Genomic DNA, 12,721 nt, shown 5'->3' on the forward strand with positions numbered 1-12,721 from the left:
ATTAGACACTGAATCTTAACCAGTAATTAAGTATGTAATAATTATATCTACACTAGTAGATATGGAGAACAGCAAATTGGAACCTCTCATTTGCAATGGTCCTCTTCAAAGATTAGTTTCACTTTATTCAATACATTTGAATTTTTGAACAACTTTAAAGTAGAGATATTATAGAAATTAATAGGTCATGGCTTTGTATAACTGAGACAACAAGTAGAAGAAACATATGTCCTACAATAGCTTTCATCTGAATTAGAGTTTAGTGTGTGGCATGAGACATCCCCTTCCTCCTTAGGTTGAGCTCTGTCACTATTCTGAAATTTCCATCTACCCATATAAATTAGCATTGGTGAATCAGTGCCCTCTTTTATAGTGAGGAATTTTCTCTTTTGGGCCGGTATGTGAATGTCCACCTTAATCTTGCCTGCTGAACATCTTGCATACCTCTGCCTACTCCAAAGCCCAAAATGTATTCAAGATCTATCATCCGCCACCCTTTTCTAGGGCTGCAATACGTCTGGATTTTCCTGGACATTACCAGGATTTCAAAGGCAATTACAAAATTGCGTGGTTTTTTGTGTTTCTGTAAAAAAAAAAAATTGGGGAAAAAATGGGGAGTTTGTTTTTTTAAAGTCAACAATTTTGGGGTGTGCTGGTTTTTACTTTTTGAAATATGGCAACCCTCCCCTATTTCAGTCTTTTGGAACATACAGTGGACTTTAAGGGAGAGGAAGGTTTAGTTGGGAGGACCACACTTAAGTTTGTGGAGGCCCTGCCTAGGTAAGAAATTTAAAAACCTTGCAATGACTTTGTCACATCAAAAATTAATGCCAGAACCTAAGCTTTAATAAAATCTATTTGCGGGGGGGGGGATCAATGTAAGAATCTGGGTTAAATTAGCAGGTCCTTGATTTTAAAAGTGGGCTTTTTCAGGTTGACTGGATGTTCTTACTTCTTGAATTAACAGGGAACATTTGTTTGGACTGAAAAAATATGGTGAGATTGGCCAGAATAAGTTCACTTCAACAAGCATCAAGTGCTTTCGGGCATCACAACACAAATAGAGCAATGCTTGCAATTAACTCATGCTAGTTGTGTGACTTCTTGGTGTAACTAAACTAAAGTGTCTAAGGAGTCTTCAAACGGATTCCTGCTTTGAACTGACAAGATCTGAGGGCCCGTTTTTTTCATAAACTGTTTTGCAGATCACCCCCATAACAATCACACTGAGCAGCACCACAATTCTATCTTATGACATAAACAAACTTCTTAAAATGCTACCCTTTATTGTGCTCATATCTCAGACTTAACCCTATGGCCCACCCATGGTCTCCTGACTATTGCCAATTACAGGAAATGCCAAGAGAAGATGAAAAGGAGGTGGTTCAAGGCACTGCACAGTTGAGGAAAATTCCAAGAAAACTGTGTGTGTTTAATGAAAGGCATTGTCCTGAACATTAATAGGATTTGTTTTTAATTTCCTGTGATTTTATTCCACTGCATTAAACTACAATGCCTTTTAAGAGATAATAATCAACAAGCTGATATGAAGCTGGAAGGCATTTTGCATGCTGGAAACCAGAGCTATTATTTCAATATCAGCTAATAGGAAACAAAGTAATTCAAAGACAGAAACTCTATGTTTAAATATAACTCAAATTCATGGAGAATAAAATGGGCAATTCTACTTCTAAAGAACATGCCAGCTTCTAGGAGACACATGTCTGCTTTCCTTTCAGAAAACAAGGGCTTGGCCAAAAACACTTAAGATGGCTGAACAATGAAGAGAGCCAAAGCCACCATTTATAGAAGCAAGTCTGAGTGCAGCCAAAGGCAAGTTCCTTCCAAAACAAAAACTGGGTGGAGGGAGGGGGGAATATCCAGGCCAAATCCTGTTGTTGTTTTACTGGTGAGTATCCAAGTCTGTTCATCAAATTCAGAGCAATTGTCCAGAACTTTCAATGACATTACAAAGGGGGATTATTACATAATCAGTAAGATATGGCTTTGTTTCTCTTTGGCTCCCCAAACACATACTTATTCTTAGTAATAAGACGTCATCTCTGCTTCCAGGCTCTAAGCAAACCATTCAATAACTAGCAGTGTCCCACTAAACTATCAGTCATGAGCATTAAATGCTCTGGGAAAATCTGCTGACATTACCTCTGTCAGTTCTGGTTTGCACTGCACCCACAGGCTCATGCTCTTCTTCCCACCTTTCCACCTCCAGCCTCTGGCACAGCCATGAGATCAGAAACTTTCACTCCTGTTTTCAATTAACTGCAGTTTAGCATTCATCACAGCCAAACCCAAAACTTAATCTCAACTATAAGTGGGACCTTCAAAAAATGAAGCATGGAGTGCTCCTTCTTCAGGATTCTCACCCCCATTTTCAATTTATCCTTCCGTCAGTCAGCTTTCCACAGCCAATGAGCATGCTCAATCCTCATCAGACTGGGGTTCCCACCCTGTGTGGGGCTCCCCACTCCTTAGATTATTTCCCCCTAAAGAATCAAATCTGTGTACAGTGGTACCTCTGGTTACGTACTTAATTCGTTCCGGAGGTCCGTTCTTAACCTGAAACTGTTCTTAACCCGAGACACCACTTTAGCTAATAGGGCCTCCCACTGCTGCCACGCCACCGTCACACGATTCCTGTTCTCATCCTGAAGCAAAGTTCTTAACCCGAGGTACTATTTCTCGGTTAGCGGAGTCTGTAACCTGAAGCGTATGTAACCCGAAGCGTATGTAACCTGAGGTACCACTGTATTTCTGCAAACCATGAGGTTCCCCCAAGCCTGCTGATTATTTCCTTTTGTAAGTGGATTGAACCATTTTGGCTACATAAGCAATGGCATCCACTCCTACCAAGACTGGATTTGGTATTTGCTTGAGTGAAACAACACAGCTTCATAAGCAATGGCATCCACTCCTACCAAGACTGGAATTGGTATTTGGTTGAGTGAAACAACACAGCTTCATAAACCATGGTTTGGTTGGTTTGTCTCGTTAAAGCATAGCTAAGCCTAGCCGGCTTATCTACTTTCAGGCATAACGCTGAAATGTGGCCAACTAAAAAATGGAACTGAGGATAGTTGAAAATGGAAGCTCAAGCTTCCTTGCAGCTGCACCAGGGAGAGAGGCACGCATGACCCCAAGGCACATTCACATCATTTGGTAATCCAAAACCTCAGTGATCAAAACACACACTAGAACCAGGATGGGTGGTCTCTAGGTCTGCCAGCAATTTCTTTTGCCTCCTAGTAATTTTGGGAGCCAGAGATTTTAAACAAAACATTAACTACTAAGCACACACATTACCAGAGGACTCACTCCTTTCCACTGTATAATGAACAGCAAAAACGTCTGAGCTTTGCTATTTTGAAAGAACATGCTTCAGTTTTACTTATCTCGTTTATCTTAAGGCACCTTCCAAGCAGATTGCCACATGCCATTTATACTGCCTTCTGCTTATCTGTTTTATTTTTTATTATGTGCTGCTCTGCAATGAACTGAGGATGTTTCAAAGTACAAGCAAAGCGTACTATGAACTGCAAACTCCTAGAGTGAAAGTTGCTTATATCACAATGTCTCATGTCTTTGTATGTGTAGAAGCAGTGGAAAGGATTAAAAATCTTCAATTGTGAGGAAATGTAAAGAACTTACATCTTAATGAGCAAAATGGCAATGCACACTGCACCAGTATTTGAAATTATCTAGGCATGGGTAAGACCCCTTGCCCTTTTTATCTGTATAATTAACACACTATGCTTTTGTACATATAAGCAGGAGAAGTAATGACATCAGTGTGATCATCTCACAGAGGTGTGATGGTTTAGTTAAGCCAGTACAAGCACAAGATACAACTCTTTTTATTTAGCTAGGTTCTCATCATTTCAGCTTGATGTTCCATGAAGGCTTATACTGTAAGATCAGACACCAAAATCTGACTGGCTAATAATGCTGGAACAGAACAGTGCTCATAAATGAGTAAGAGGCAAAAACGAGCAAGTAGCACTTTCCTGTAGCAGATACCACAGAGTCATCCTATCTTGCCTAAAGTAGCACTTTCCTGTAGCACAGGGGTCAGCAAACTTTTTCAGTAGGGGGCCGGTCCACTGTCCCTCAGACCTTGTGGGGGTCTGGACTATATTGGGGGGGGGGAGACTGAATTCCTATGCCCCACACATAACCCAGAAATGCATCTTAAATAAAAGGACACATTCTACTCATGTAAAAACTCGCTGATTCCCGGACTGTCTGCGGGCCAGATTTAGAAGGCAATTAGGCCGGATCCAGCCCCTGGGCCTTAGTTTGCCTACCCATGCTGTAGCAGATAGCACAGAGTCATCCTATCTTGCCAAACATGTTTAGGCTGCAATTTAGCCAAAAAGTGCAAAGCTTGCAGTGTTAAACTGAGGCTCCTTAGTATCAAAGCTGCCCATCTGTCACCTCCAGATTGACCCTACCATGCTATGGGTCAATTCATCTTGTCATTATTGTCTGCATGTAGTATTACCTGGGATTCCCTAAAGACACATTGTGTCTCAGTTTAATAACCATGGTTTAAGATCCTGGCTTGTTCCAAGGCTGATAACCATAGTTTCCCAGTTAATATGGGAAACTATGGGCTAATTGGAGACCTGCAGCTTGCATAAAAGGAGGTGTTATGGGGCTACCTAAGCAGGCAAAAAGCTTGTTCATATCTTGGCCAAGTCATGATCACCCAAACAAACCCAATGTCACATAAAAACTGGGCTCTTCACAGGTGCAGTACACATTTTTAAACCATCATGAGATCCCAAGAATTGTTCCTGAGAAACTGTGGGTATATTAAGTGGAGACAAAATTCACCACATAAATCTGTTTGAAGACATGTTTTCCATACCATGAAAGGAATGGATCTTTGAAGTAGGCGTGCTTGGAATACACTCCCTATCAGACACTGTCCCAGAAACAGGACATCTAGGCTTCCCTTTCATTGCTCTCCAGAGTCAAAACAACACCACACTCTTTAGGCATCAGGACTGCTTCCATAAAGTAACAGAGCAGGAAAGAAATGGTGGCAGGCATCAACAGAATACAGATGAAGGACTGAAAGCTGTTATATCCTGCTGCAAGTATTGTTAATTCAGTAAGGAGAAGTGGCCTGGTTAAAGGTTGTTTTTGTTCATAACAAACCAACTTCTGATCTCAATTAACACCCCTGGGGGTGAGCTAGCTAAAAGGCTAATGATTGACAATAATCCAGAAAGGAGCACAAGCTTCCTGCTGCTTTCTCTTGATAAACTGCTGCTTTGATCATTACATCATCCCTCCAGATGCAAGAGTGCAAAATGTTACTGTTTGGTGCTGGACAAAATTTCAGAGGCGACTAACTGCACCTGAAAAACTTACAGTATTAGGTGCAATTCAAATGACAAGTGCCTCTTATTTAAAATTCTGGGATACACAGAAGGCAGGCTTTCACAAATGCTATCCACACACATTTAATATTGTCTGGAGTAAATATGAATGCCTTCTGTTTCTATTTCATTTCAGCTCGTTATGTGCCGCCATCAACTATCTGCATCAGTGATTTGTTCTTCAGGCCACTTTCCCATCCACAACCAGAGCAGACTTTGCCTGACAATGATGTCACAGCATGCAACGTCAGAATCATTCCATTGCCCTGACAATCACAGACGGAAATGTATTTTGTGTGGCACAATGGGAAGAGGTGCCGAAACAATGTGGGCAGGCACTGTTAACATCTTCATGTTGGCCCCTATTAAGAGCAACCATCCCAGGTTACACAGTAGTTACACAGCAAATCTAGTGTATTATTAGAGATTTCATTGCATCACTAACAATGTAATCTGCTCTAAAACTGGAAACAGGGCCACAGCTCAGTGGTTGGTTGGCATCCATCGGGAAATAATGAAGGAGTGAGTCTTCAGGGATGAAGTCAAAGCATTAGAAAGATACGGCACCTGCTGTGGCTGTAGAGGCCAATAGGGGAGAAGCATATTCTGTTGCAGCTGGGGCAGATGAAGGCATCCAATTATGCTGATGAAGGTACACCAGTGGTAAAGCACATAAAAATGATTATGGATTCTGCCCCTGGGATTTCTAGGTGTGTGTGTTAAATATCTCAAGTGGCATGACTAAGGACGAAAAGCCATCTGAGATTATGGATGGCTGCTACCAGTCAGGAAGCGAAGCTTTGAGGACTAGCCGCTTCACACATTCATGACAACTAGGATACTTGACTTTAGTTACCACTCAGTCACCAAGGCAAATGTCATGGTTTGTGTGTACAGACAAATGGAAGTACAGATCAGAGCTACTGGGATGATAAAAAGAACCAATAACAGCTAATGGATATATCTTGAAGGTGTCTGATAACATCTTTCTTTATGAAGTCTGCTACAATCTGCTTCATTTAGAGTTGGGCTTCCATTTAGGGGAAAAGAAAAAAGAAACTGAATAGAAACTAGATTTTATCATATTTGAAAGAGGAAATGAAGTTCTATGGTCAGTCACCAGAATGCTGGGAACAAAAGGTGAAACAGAAAGGGATCAGGATGTTTCTACAGAGAAAATGCTCTAAGCTACATAAACCTGCTAGTGAGGAAACTCACACTGAACTACTTGTTCTTTTCTGAGTGGCAAAACAGCAGAAACACACACACAACCCTAAAAAAAAACCCTCTCATCATCTGTTGTTTCCTTACTCTCCTAGCCACACACATGCACGCTGATAGTGAAACAGCAGCAAAGAAGACAGAAGTCTACTGTTTATGCACTTATGTGGGTACAGAACAGACTGACTCACTGCCTAGAGTCAACGTTGATTTCTCACTCTCCATAGCTCACCCACTCACTGGATTTTCCACTGCACCTTTAGCAAGATGGTACATTAAAATGGCTACTCCTGCCCTGATTTTAGACAAGTAGCATTCATACGGTGCCCTTTGACATGCTAAGTGAGCCCCTGCTACTGCTTCAAGACACTTTCTCCTCTTATTTCCAGTCTCATCAACCCCCCTCCTTTCTTATGCGGCAACAGCATCATGACTAATTTAATTACTCCAGAGACTACTTAAGTAGCTACTTAATGGGTATGTGAGAATGTGGCTGAGAGACTGGCTGGTTGCACATGACAAGTTAAACCAAATCTTGACTTACCCAGACCAAAGGAGTACTCATTCCTGGAGAAGGGTTTGCAGCTGCTTTGCTCCTTCCTAGTTCTTTTGCACCATGCCAAGCAGGCTTAATTTATCATGCCATCAAAACCAGGACTCGTGGTTAAGCTCCTATCCTCACTAACCAAGAGCTATAACAAAATACAAGCCTTGATTACAACTTGTGGGTAAGTGGAACCTAACCACAAGTCCCAGTTTGGATGGTACACTAACTCAAACCTTGGCTTTGCTCAGCATGGCAGGAAGAATTTGGAGGAGAAAAGTGGCTGTGAGCTCTTCTCCAGCAGCCCACACAGTTGCATGGTCTCACTAAACCAAGTTTTGGCTTAGCATTTCATGTGCACCAGGCCAATGTCTGCATTGCACACTAGAAATGGTTCTGGCATGACCTTAAACCGTATCCAAATAAATCCTAGAAAAAGCACTTCTGGGATCACCAACGGTCAGCATCAATAAGATAACACTTGGCTAAAGCCATGGTGCCCAACAACAATTTATGACTGTGGCACAGATATGCTCAAAGTGGTGAGGGAGTAGTCATCTGTTACATATGACCACTGCCCCAACTGAGCACCTGCCGCTACTTCCTGAGGCACACACTCCACTACAACTTCCCCTCCCTAGTCAGAAAGTGTGCCAACTGGCATCTCTCAATCCTTTTTATATGGGAAGAAGCCAGGGAAATCCTTTGGGACCAAGGGATAGCAATACTATAAACTCTCCACAAGCCTGGGAAAAGGGAGTAGGAAGGATGGATAGCTGAATGGAAACACTGGATTAGTAAGGAAGCTGGTTGTAGAGGAGCCTAGGACCTGTGTATGTGTTGTTTATCTGAAATCCTATGCATATGTACCTAGGAGCAAGTCCCAATTAGAAGTCAATGGGGCCTACATGCACAGGGTGCCCTTTATGTCTATAAGCATTTAAGATTAGGAAACATTTATTCTTATAGTTAAAATGATTCTGTAATAGGAATATATTTTACTATACTTATGGGTCTACCAGTTATTTCCAAATTTCAAATCTTCTGCATATAACCTTGGGGTCATATAAGTCACTAGCCATTCTGTGTAATTCTTAACAGTTTTCCTGAAGAATGTGTGATAGAAGATCCATTTTTAAATCAGAAAATTATTTTCAGCACAATATTTATTACCAACAAAAACTTCGGCAATCAGATGCAACAAAATGCTACGCTGTTGCTTTTTGCAAATCCTTCTGTTGGCTAATCAGATCAGGATTAAAATAAGCATTTCATTTCTCTAAGAAACCGAAACATGCAGCCCACTTCTATATATCATGCTTTGCAAGGCAGAATTTGCAAACAGAGAACTTAACCTACACTTTCACCTATAGACAACAACAGCAACAAAGCCACTGATTTTAATTTTTACTTCAGTTAGGAGTTTCACTTGAGTGAATGTGGAATCAGTTCCTGAATCAAGAAAAAGAACTGTCCGGCTCTGTCATGGTACATGGAGCCTACTTGCCCTGAACATTCTTACCAAGAAGTGGTAAAAACCTATACTGAAAATTACTGTGAAAGAAAGAAAGCAAGAAAGACAAAAAGAAATTATTTATCTCTTCTATTAGTTGCCACTGATTTCAGACAATGCTTTTGATACCATTATTTATATTTAGTTTGTGTTAATCTCACACACACTTTTTGCACTTCAGAAGCATGCAGAACCACAATATTAATTTGAAGAGGGTACAAAGCAACCAGTCTGAACAAAATTAATGGATATCCATGGTTATGGTCACTCAACCTTTAATATGTAATTTGCATCTTGAATTTTTATTCTTTTACCTTGTGGCAGAAAAATGAAACTATGACCAAGTGGAAAATGTTTGCAATTTCATACTACTACTAATAATAATAATGCTATGGAGATGTGAATGAAGTTTGCTATGGCAACATCTTTACAAAAGCAAAACAACAGAAAATGAGACTTTAAAAAATAAAATTAAATGCATATTTTTCCAGTTTGCTTGCAGAACAGGGAAATAAGATAAAGCATGAGCGATTGGGGGGTGACAGCAGTTTTTAATAAACATGGATTTTGTGCTGCCTTTTAAGGAAGTCAAAGGTGCTTTCAATCGAAATTCAGAATAAAGCATTCCTCATTTTGATAGTATCCTTATCTGACCCCAATGAGGTGAACCCAGATTTTAAACAAACGGGTGAGATTCAGTGCAGTGAGTGTCAGCTTGCACAACAAAGCTTTCCCTTCCTCTTTCCTCTCCCCTGCAGCCTCCCACTACAAATGGCCCCAGTATCTGCTCTGGTGTGTTGGGGGAATCTTCTGGAGCAGATTTTGGGGGCGGGGGGGGGGCTGCAGGGTGGAAAAGAGAAAAGAAAGTGTTAGTCCTGTTGCACGAGCAAATTTCCATTATGTATGTTGCCCAATAAATCTAATCTGAAATGCTGTAACAGTAAATTATTCTGGGTGAATTACTCTCCCCTCAAGTAGAGGAATTATATGTGTGCCTTCTGTAACAGGTAAGTAACATTTTGTGCTTTAAGCATTTGTCGGTTTTATTATCTTCCTATGTTCCCCTACATATGTTCATTATGACAGACAATTTCTCAGAAAAGACAGAAGAGCAATTATTCAAAATTAAAGGAAGAAAACTATGTCATCTACCGCAATATTTGTAAAATATTGTGAGCAATCCAGGGCAACTTAGACATTCCTATCAATGAGGCCACATACTCTGGAGTGTATCTCATTCTTTGCAAGCTGAATAGTTAGAAATGTCCACACCCCTTAGACTGGCAATAAAATTATGAGAGCTGCAAAGTCCGGATGTAATGATGGGATGTGGCAGAAGCATAGTGGGTGACTGGAAATGGTGCAACTTTTCTGTAGATCATCTGAGGGCTGGCACTGCCAACATAGCACATTTGGGAGGGGGACAAAAAATGTTGTAAATGTTTGCAGATAACATTCCTAGAACTCTCAGTGACATATGGATAAACACAAACGAGGCATCAAGCTCCATGTACAAACATGCCTCCCCCGCCCCATTTCACAAGCATCCCACCTTAGCTGCACTCACCCGTTGGAACTTCTGTCCCCTCCTCAATGCGGATGGGCAGTGCTGGTTCCTCCATAGGGTGAGGCACTGATAGAAAGTAATGAATGATGGTAGTATTTGACGCAAAATGATTACAGTAAGATGGTTCCTTCTTAGCATTATAGTTACAAATGAGACTGGCGATAACTATGAGCAATCCACTTTCCATACTAAGAAATGACCTGCTTCAAAAAACAATCCTAAATCCTGACAAAGACCATCTCTGAGAATGCATTTCTGTCTGAAAAGTCTCAGATCATTCCACCATCTCTGAAATACTTGAGCACAACTGCCTTAAGAAGTATTTATACTTAAGGGCTATACACTACTCCCTCAAAATTAACACTGCTGCAGAGGATTTAATTCTGTTAAATGTCAAGTTTAAAAAAGGAAAAAGTATTTTAACTAAGAAAAGGATACTGTTCCAAAATTACTGTACATTTTAACAAATCTAGTATTTGACAATGTGCTTGTTTTAACTCTCATGAGAGCATTTAACTCCCATTTAAAAATTCATGCTGCAGCAGTCCAAAAAGCCAAAGCACTAAGCCACAAACACTATAGAGATTATGAGCAAAAATAAACGTATACAAAGATGTTATCTGGATATGCAGAAAAGGAAGCATCAAGACTTCCAGTTTCACTTTACTGATACATGTCTAAGTAGGTAATAAAGGGGCACACTGTTATATATTATATGCACACCCAGGTTTGTACACATATGAGATACATATGTGTACAAATCAAGACCCATGGCACTTTTTGCAGTCTGTGTATTTATCTCCTTTTTTGTTGTTGTTATATCCCATTCCTTTTCTACATGTGTGAAAGACATTCACAGAGAAGGAAAAGGGCAAGGGAAAAAAGGAGGAAATGCCCTGCTCAAGCAGAGGGCTGTAGAGGAACTGGGCTTGGAGAATGGACACCTGTTTTTCCTTTCTCTTGTCCTCTGAAGCACAACATGGCATTCCTCCTTGCTTTTTAAAGAACTTGAAGGAGGGGAAAGTTTGGAGCTAATGTCTCCTCTGCCCCCAGCTTTACACAATGAGGAAGCATTACATTTTGCAGGTTAAATGGCCTTTGCAGAGAGCAAATTGAGCCCAAGGAATGTACTAATCAGAACAGAGTATTCTGCAAAGCCAATTCCTTTTCCCAATCCAGCGATGGGCACAGAAAATACACACCAGACTGGCCTTTAGCCTACCTCCCAACTCCAGGGGCCGAGAACTCATGTGTGGGTGCTGCTCTATTTTGCTAACATTTCAAGGTAGCTGGAGGGCAATGAGCATGTGAAACCACTGTCTTCAGCCTGTTTTTAAGGGTTACTGGGAAGGCATGTGTGTAGTAGGCCATTTAAAAACACAAGACCCACAATTTCCCTGAATACCTCAGGGAATAGGCATCCAGTCTGACCCTTTCCCTTCACTAGTTCTGCTGTCCAGCACACCCAAAGCACATCCACATGCAGCTAACCCTCATTTGAAAATAGGAACGGTGATGGTTTAATAGTTTAGAAACTCTGTCTCTCTATCATGCTAACCATCCAGAGAGGCCATGCACCTTACTGAGCTGGCCAATTATGACATCCAATGAGGCCAAGGGGAATGAGATTCTATGTTATGCTTGCTCCTCATTTCATGGGTTTGCCTGTCTAGGCTGGGAGTTTCCTCCAAGAAGCTAGTAGATCCCAGTTCTCCCATTCCTACCAGTAAACTTTAATTTTCTCTGGACAGCACCATTTTACCCCAACCACTCACCAAAGTCCCTGCATTCAGTTGCCATTAATATTACTGCTATCAGGCTCACCAGGCACAGAAAATGCTGGATCAAGAGGTGGCAATAATGACAGTGAGTGAATCACTTTAAACACTGCTCCCATGGAGAAACATCTTATTATATGGCATCTGTTGGGACCCTTGCATGTTGTATTGCAGAGGATGAAATGTGCAAATGGACTGTGTGCCGCTGTACTGTAGTAGGAAAAACGCACAAAATGGGGTTCTAACATCCATTTTTCTAATTTGGCTAACCATGGCCTGGGATGTATGGTTAGTCTTTGGCAGCCTTCCCCAACCTGGTGTCCTCCAGATGGTGTTGGCACTCCAAATCCCCTCAGCTCCGGCAAGAATGACCAATGGTCAGATGTTCAATTACAACTCCTCTCACCCCTGGAGGGTACTAAGTTGGCAAAGACTAGCCTATGGTGTGGCTGGCAGGCATCTCATACATCCCAAGAGGCAGAGGCAAGGAGGGAAATCTTCAAAACCTATACCCACATCTGTTGAGAATTAAGGCAGAAAGGAGGAAATTCTTCCATTTTCCTCATCGCAATATTTTGCAATGTTCCCTTAAATCTGAATGCACTGCTAGTTTATCATGCAAAACAAGGCCATGGCTTGAAGGGAAAAGATGTTTGCAATCAAATTTGCCTCTACAAATGGAGGTACTCAGCA

At 41.2% G+C, this 12,721-nt stretch overlaps 1 protein-coding gene and 1 long non-coding RNA gene across 20 annotated transcripts in view; both read right to left on the reverse strand.

Annotated features, from left to right (window-relative positions):
* The window catches only part of SLC6A6 (solute carrier family 6 member 6), a 61,289-nt gene that overhangs the window by 36,540 nt on the left and 12,028 nt on the right, over positions 1-12,721 (reverse strand). For 7 of the 19 annotated variants that reach the window (XR_014545300.1, XM_083602722.1, XM_083602713.1 and 4 more), the window contains exon 3: positions 10,251-10,316. The exons of the other annotated variants lie outside the window; for them this stretch is intronic. Coding sequence is in view for 6 of the 7 variants with exons in the window: in XM_083602722.1 (XP_083458848.1) it covers positions 10,251-10,305 (55 nt within the window). In the remaining variant the exon portion in view is untranslated. The remainder of the gene's footprint in view (positions 1-10,250; positions 10,317-12,721) is intronic. 19 annotated transcript variants of the gene reach the window in all.
* On the reverse strand, positions 619-10,240 carry LOC310757547. The gene is made up of 2 exons (XR_014545316.1): positions 2,907-10,240; positions 619-2,840 (listed from the first exon to the last, which is right to left on the reverse strand). It is a non-coding gene; the product is annotated as an uncharacterized lncRNA (long non-coding RNA).

Source organism: Podarcis filfolensis (assembly GCF_964270895.1).
Source record: "Podarcis filfolensis genome assembly, chromosome: 2".
Classification (NCBI taxonomy): domain Eukaryota; kingdom Metazoa; phylum Chordata; class Lepidosauria; order Squamata; family Lacertidae; genus Podarcis; species Podarcis filfolensis.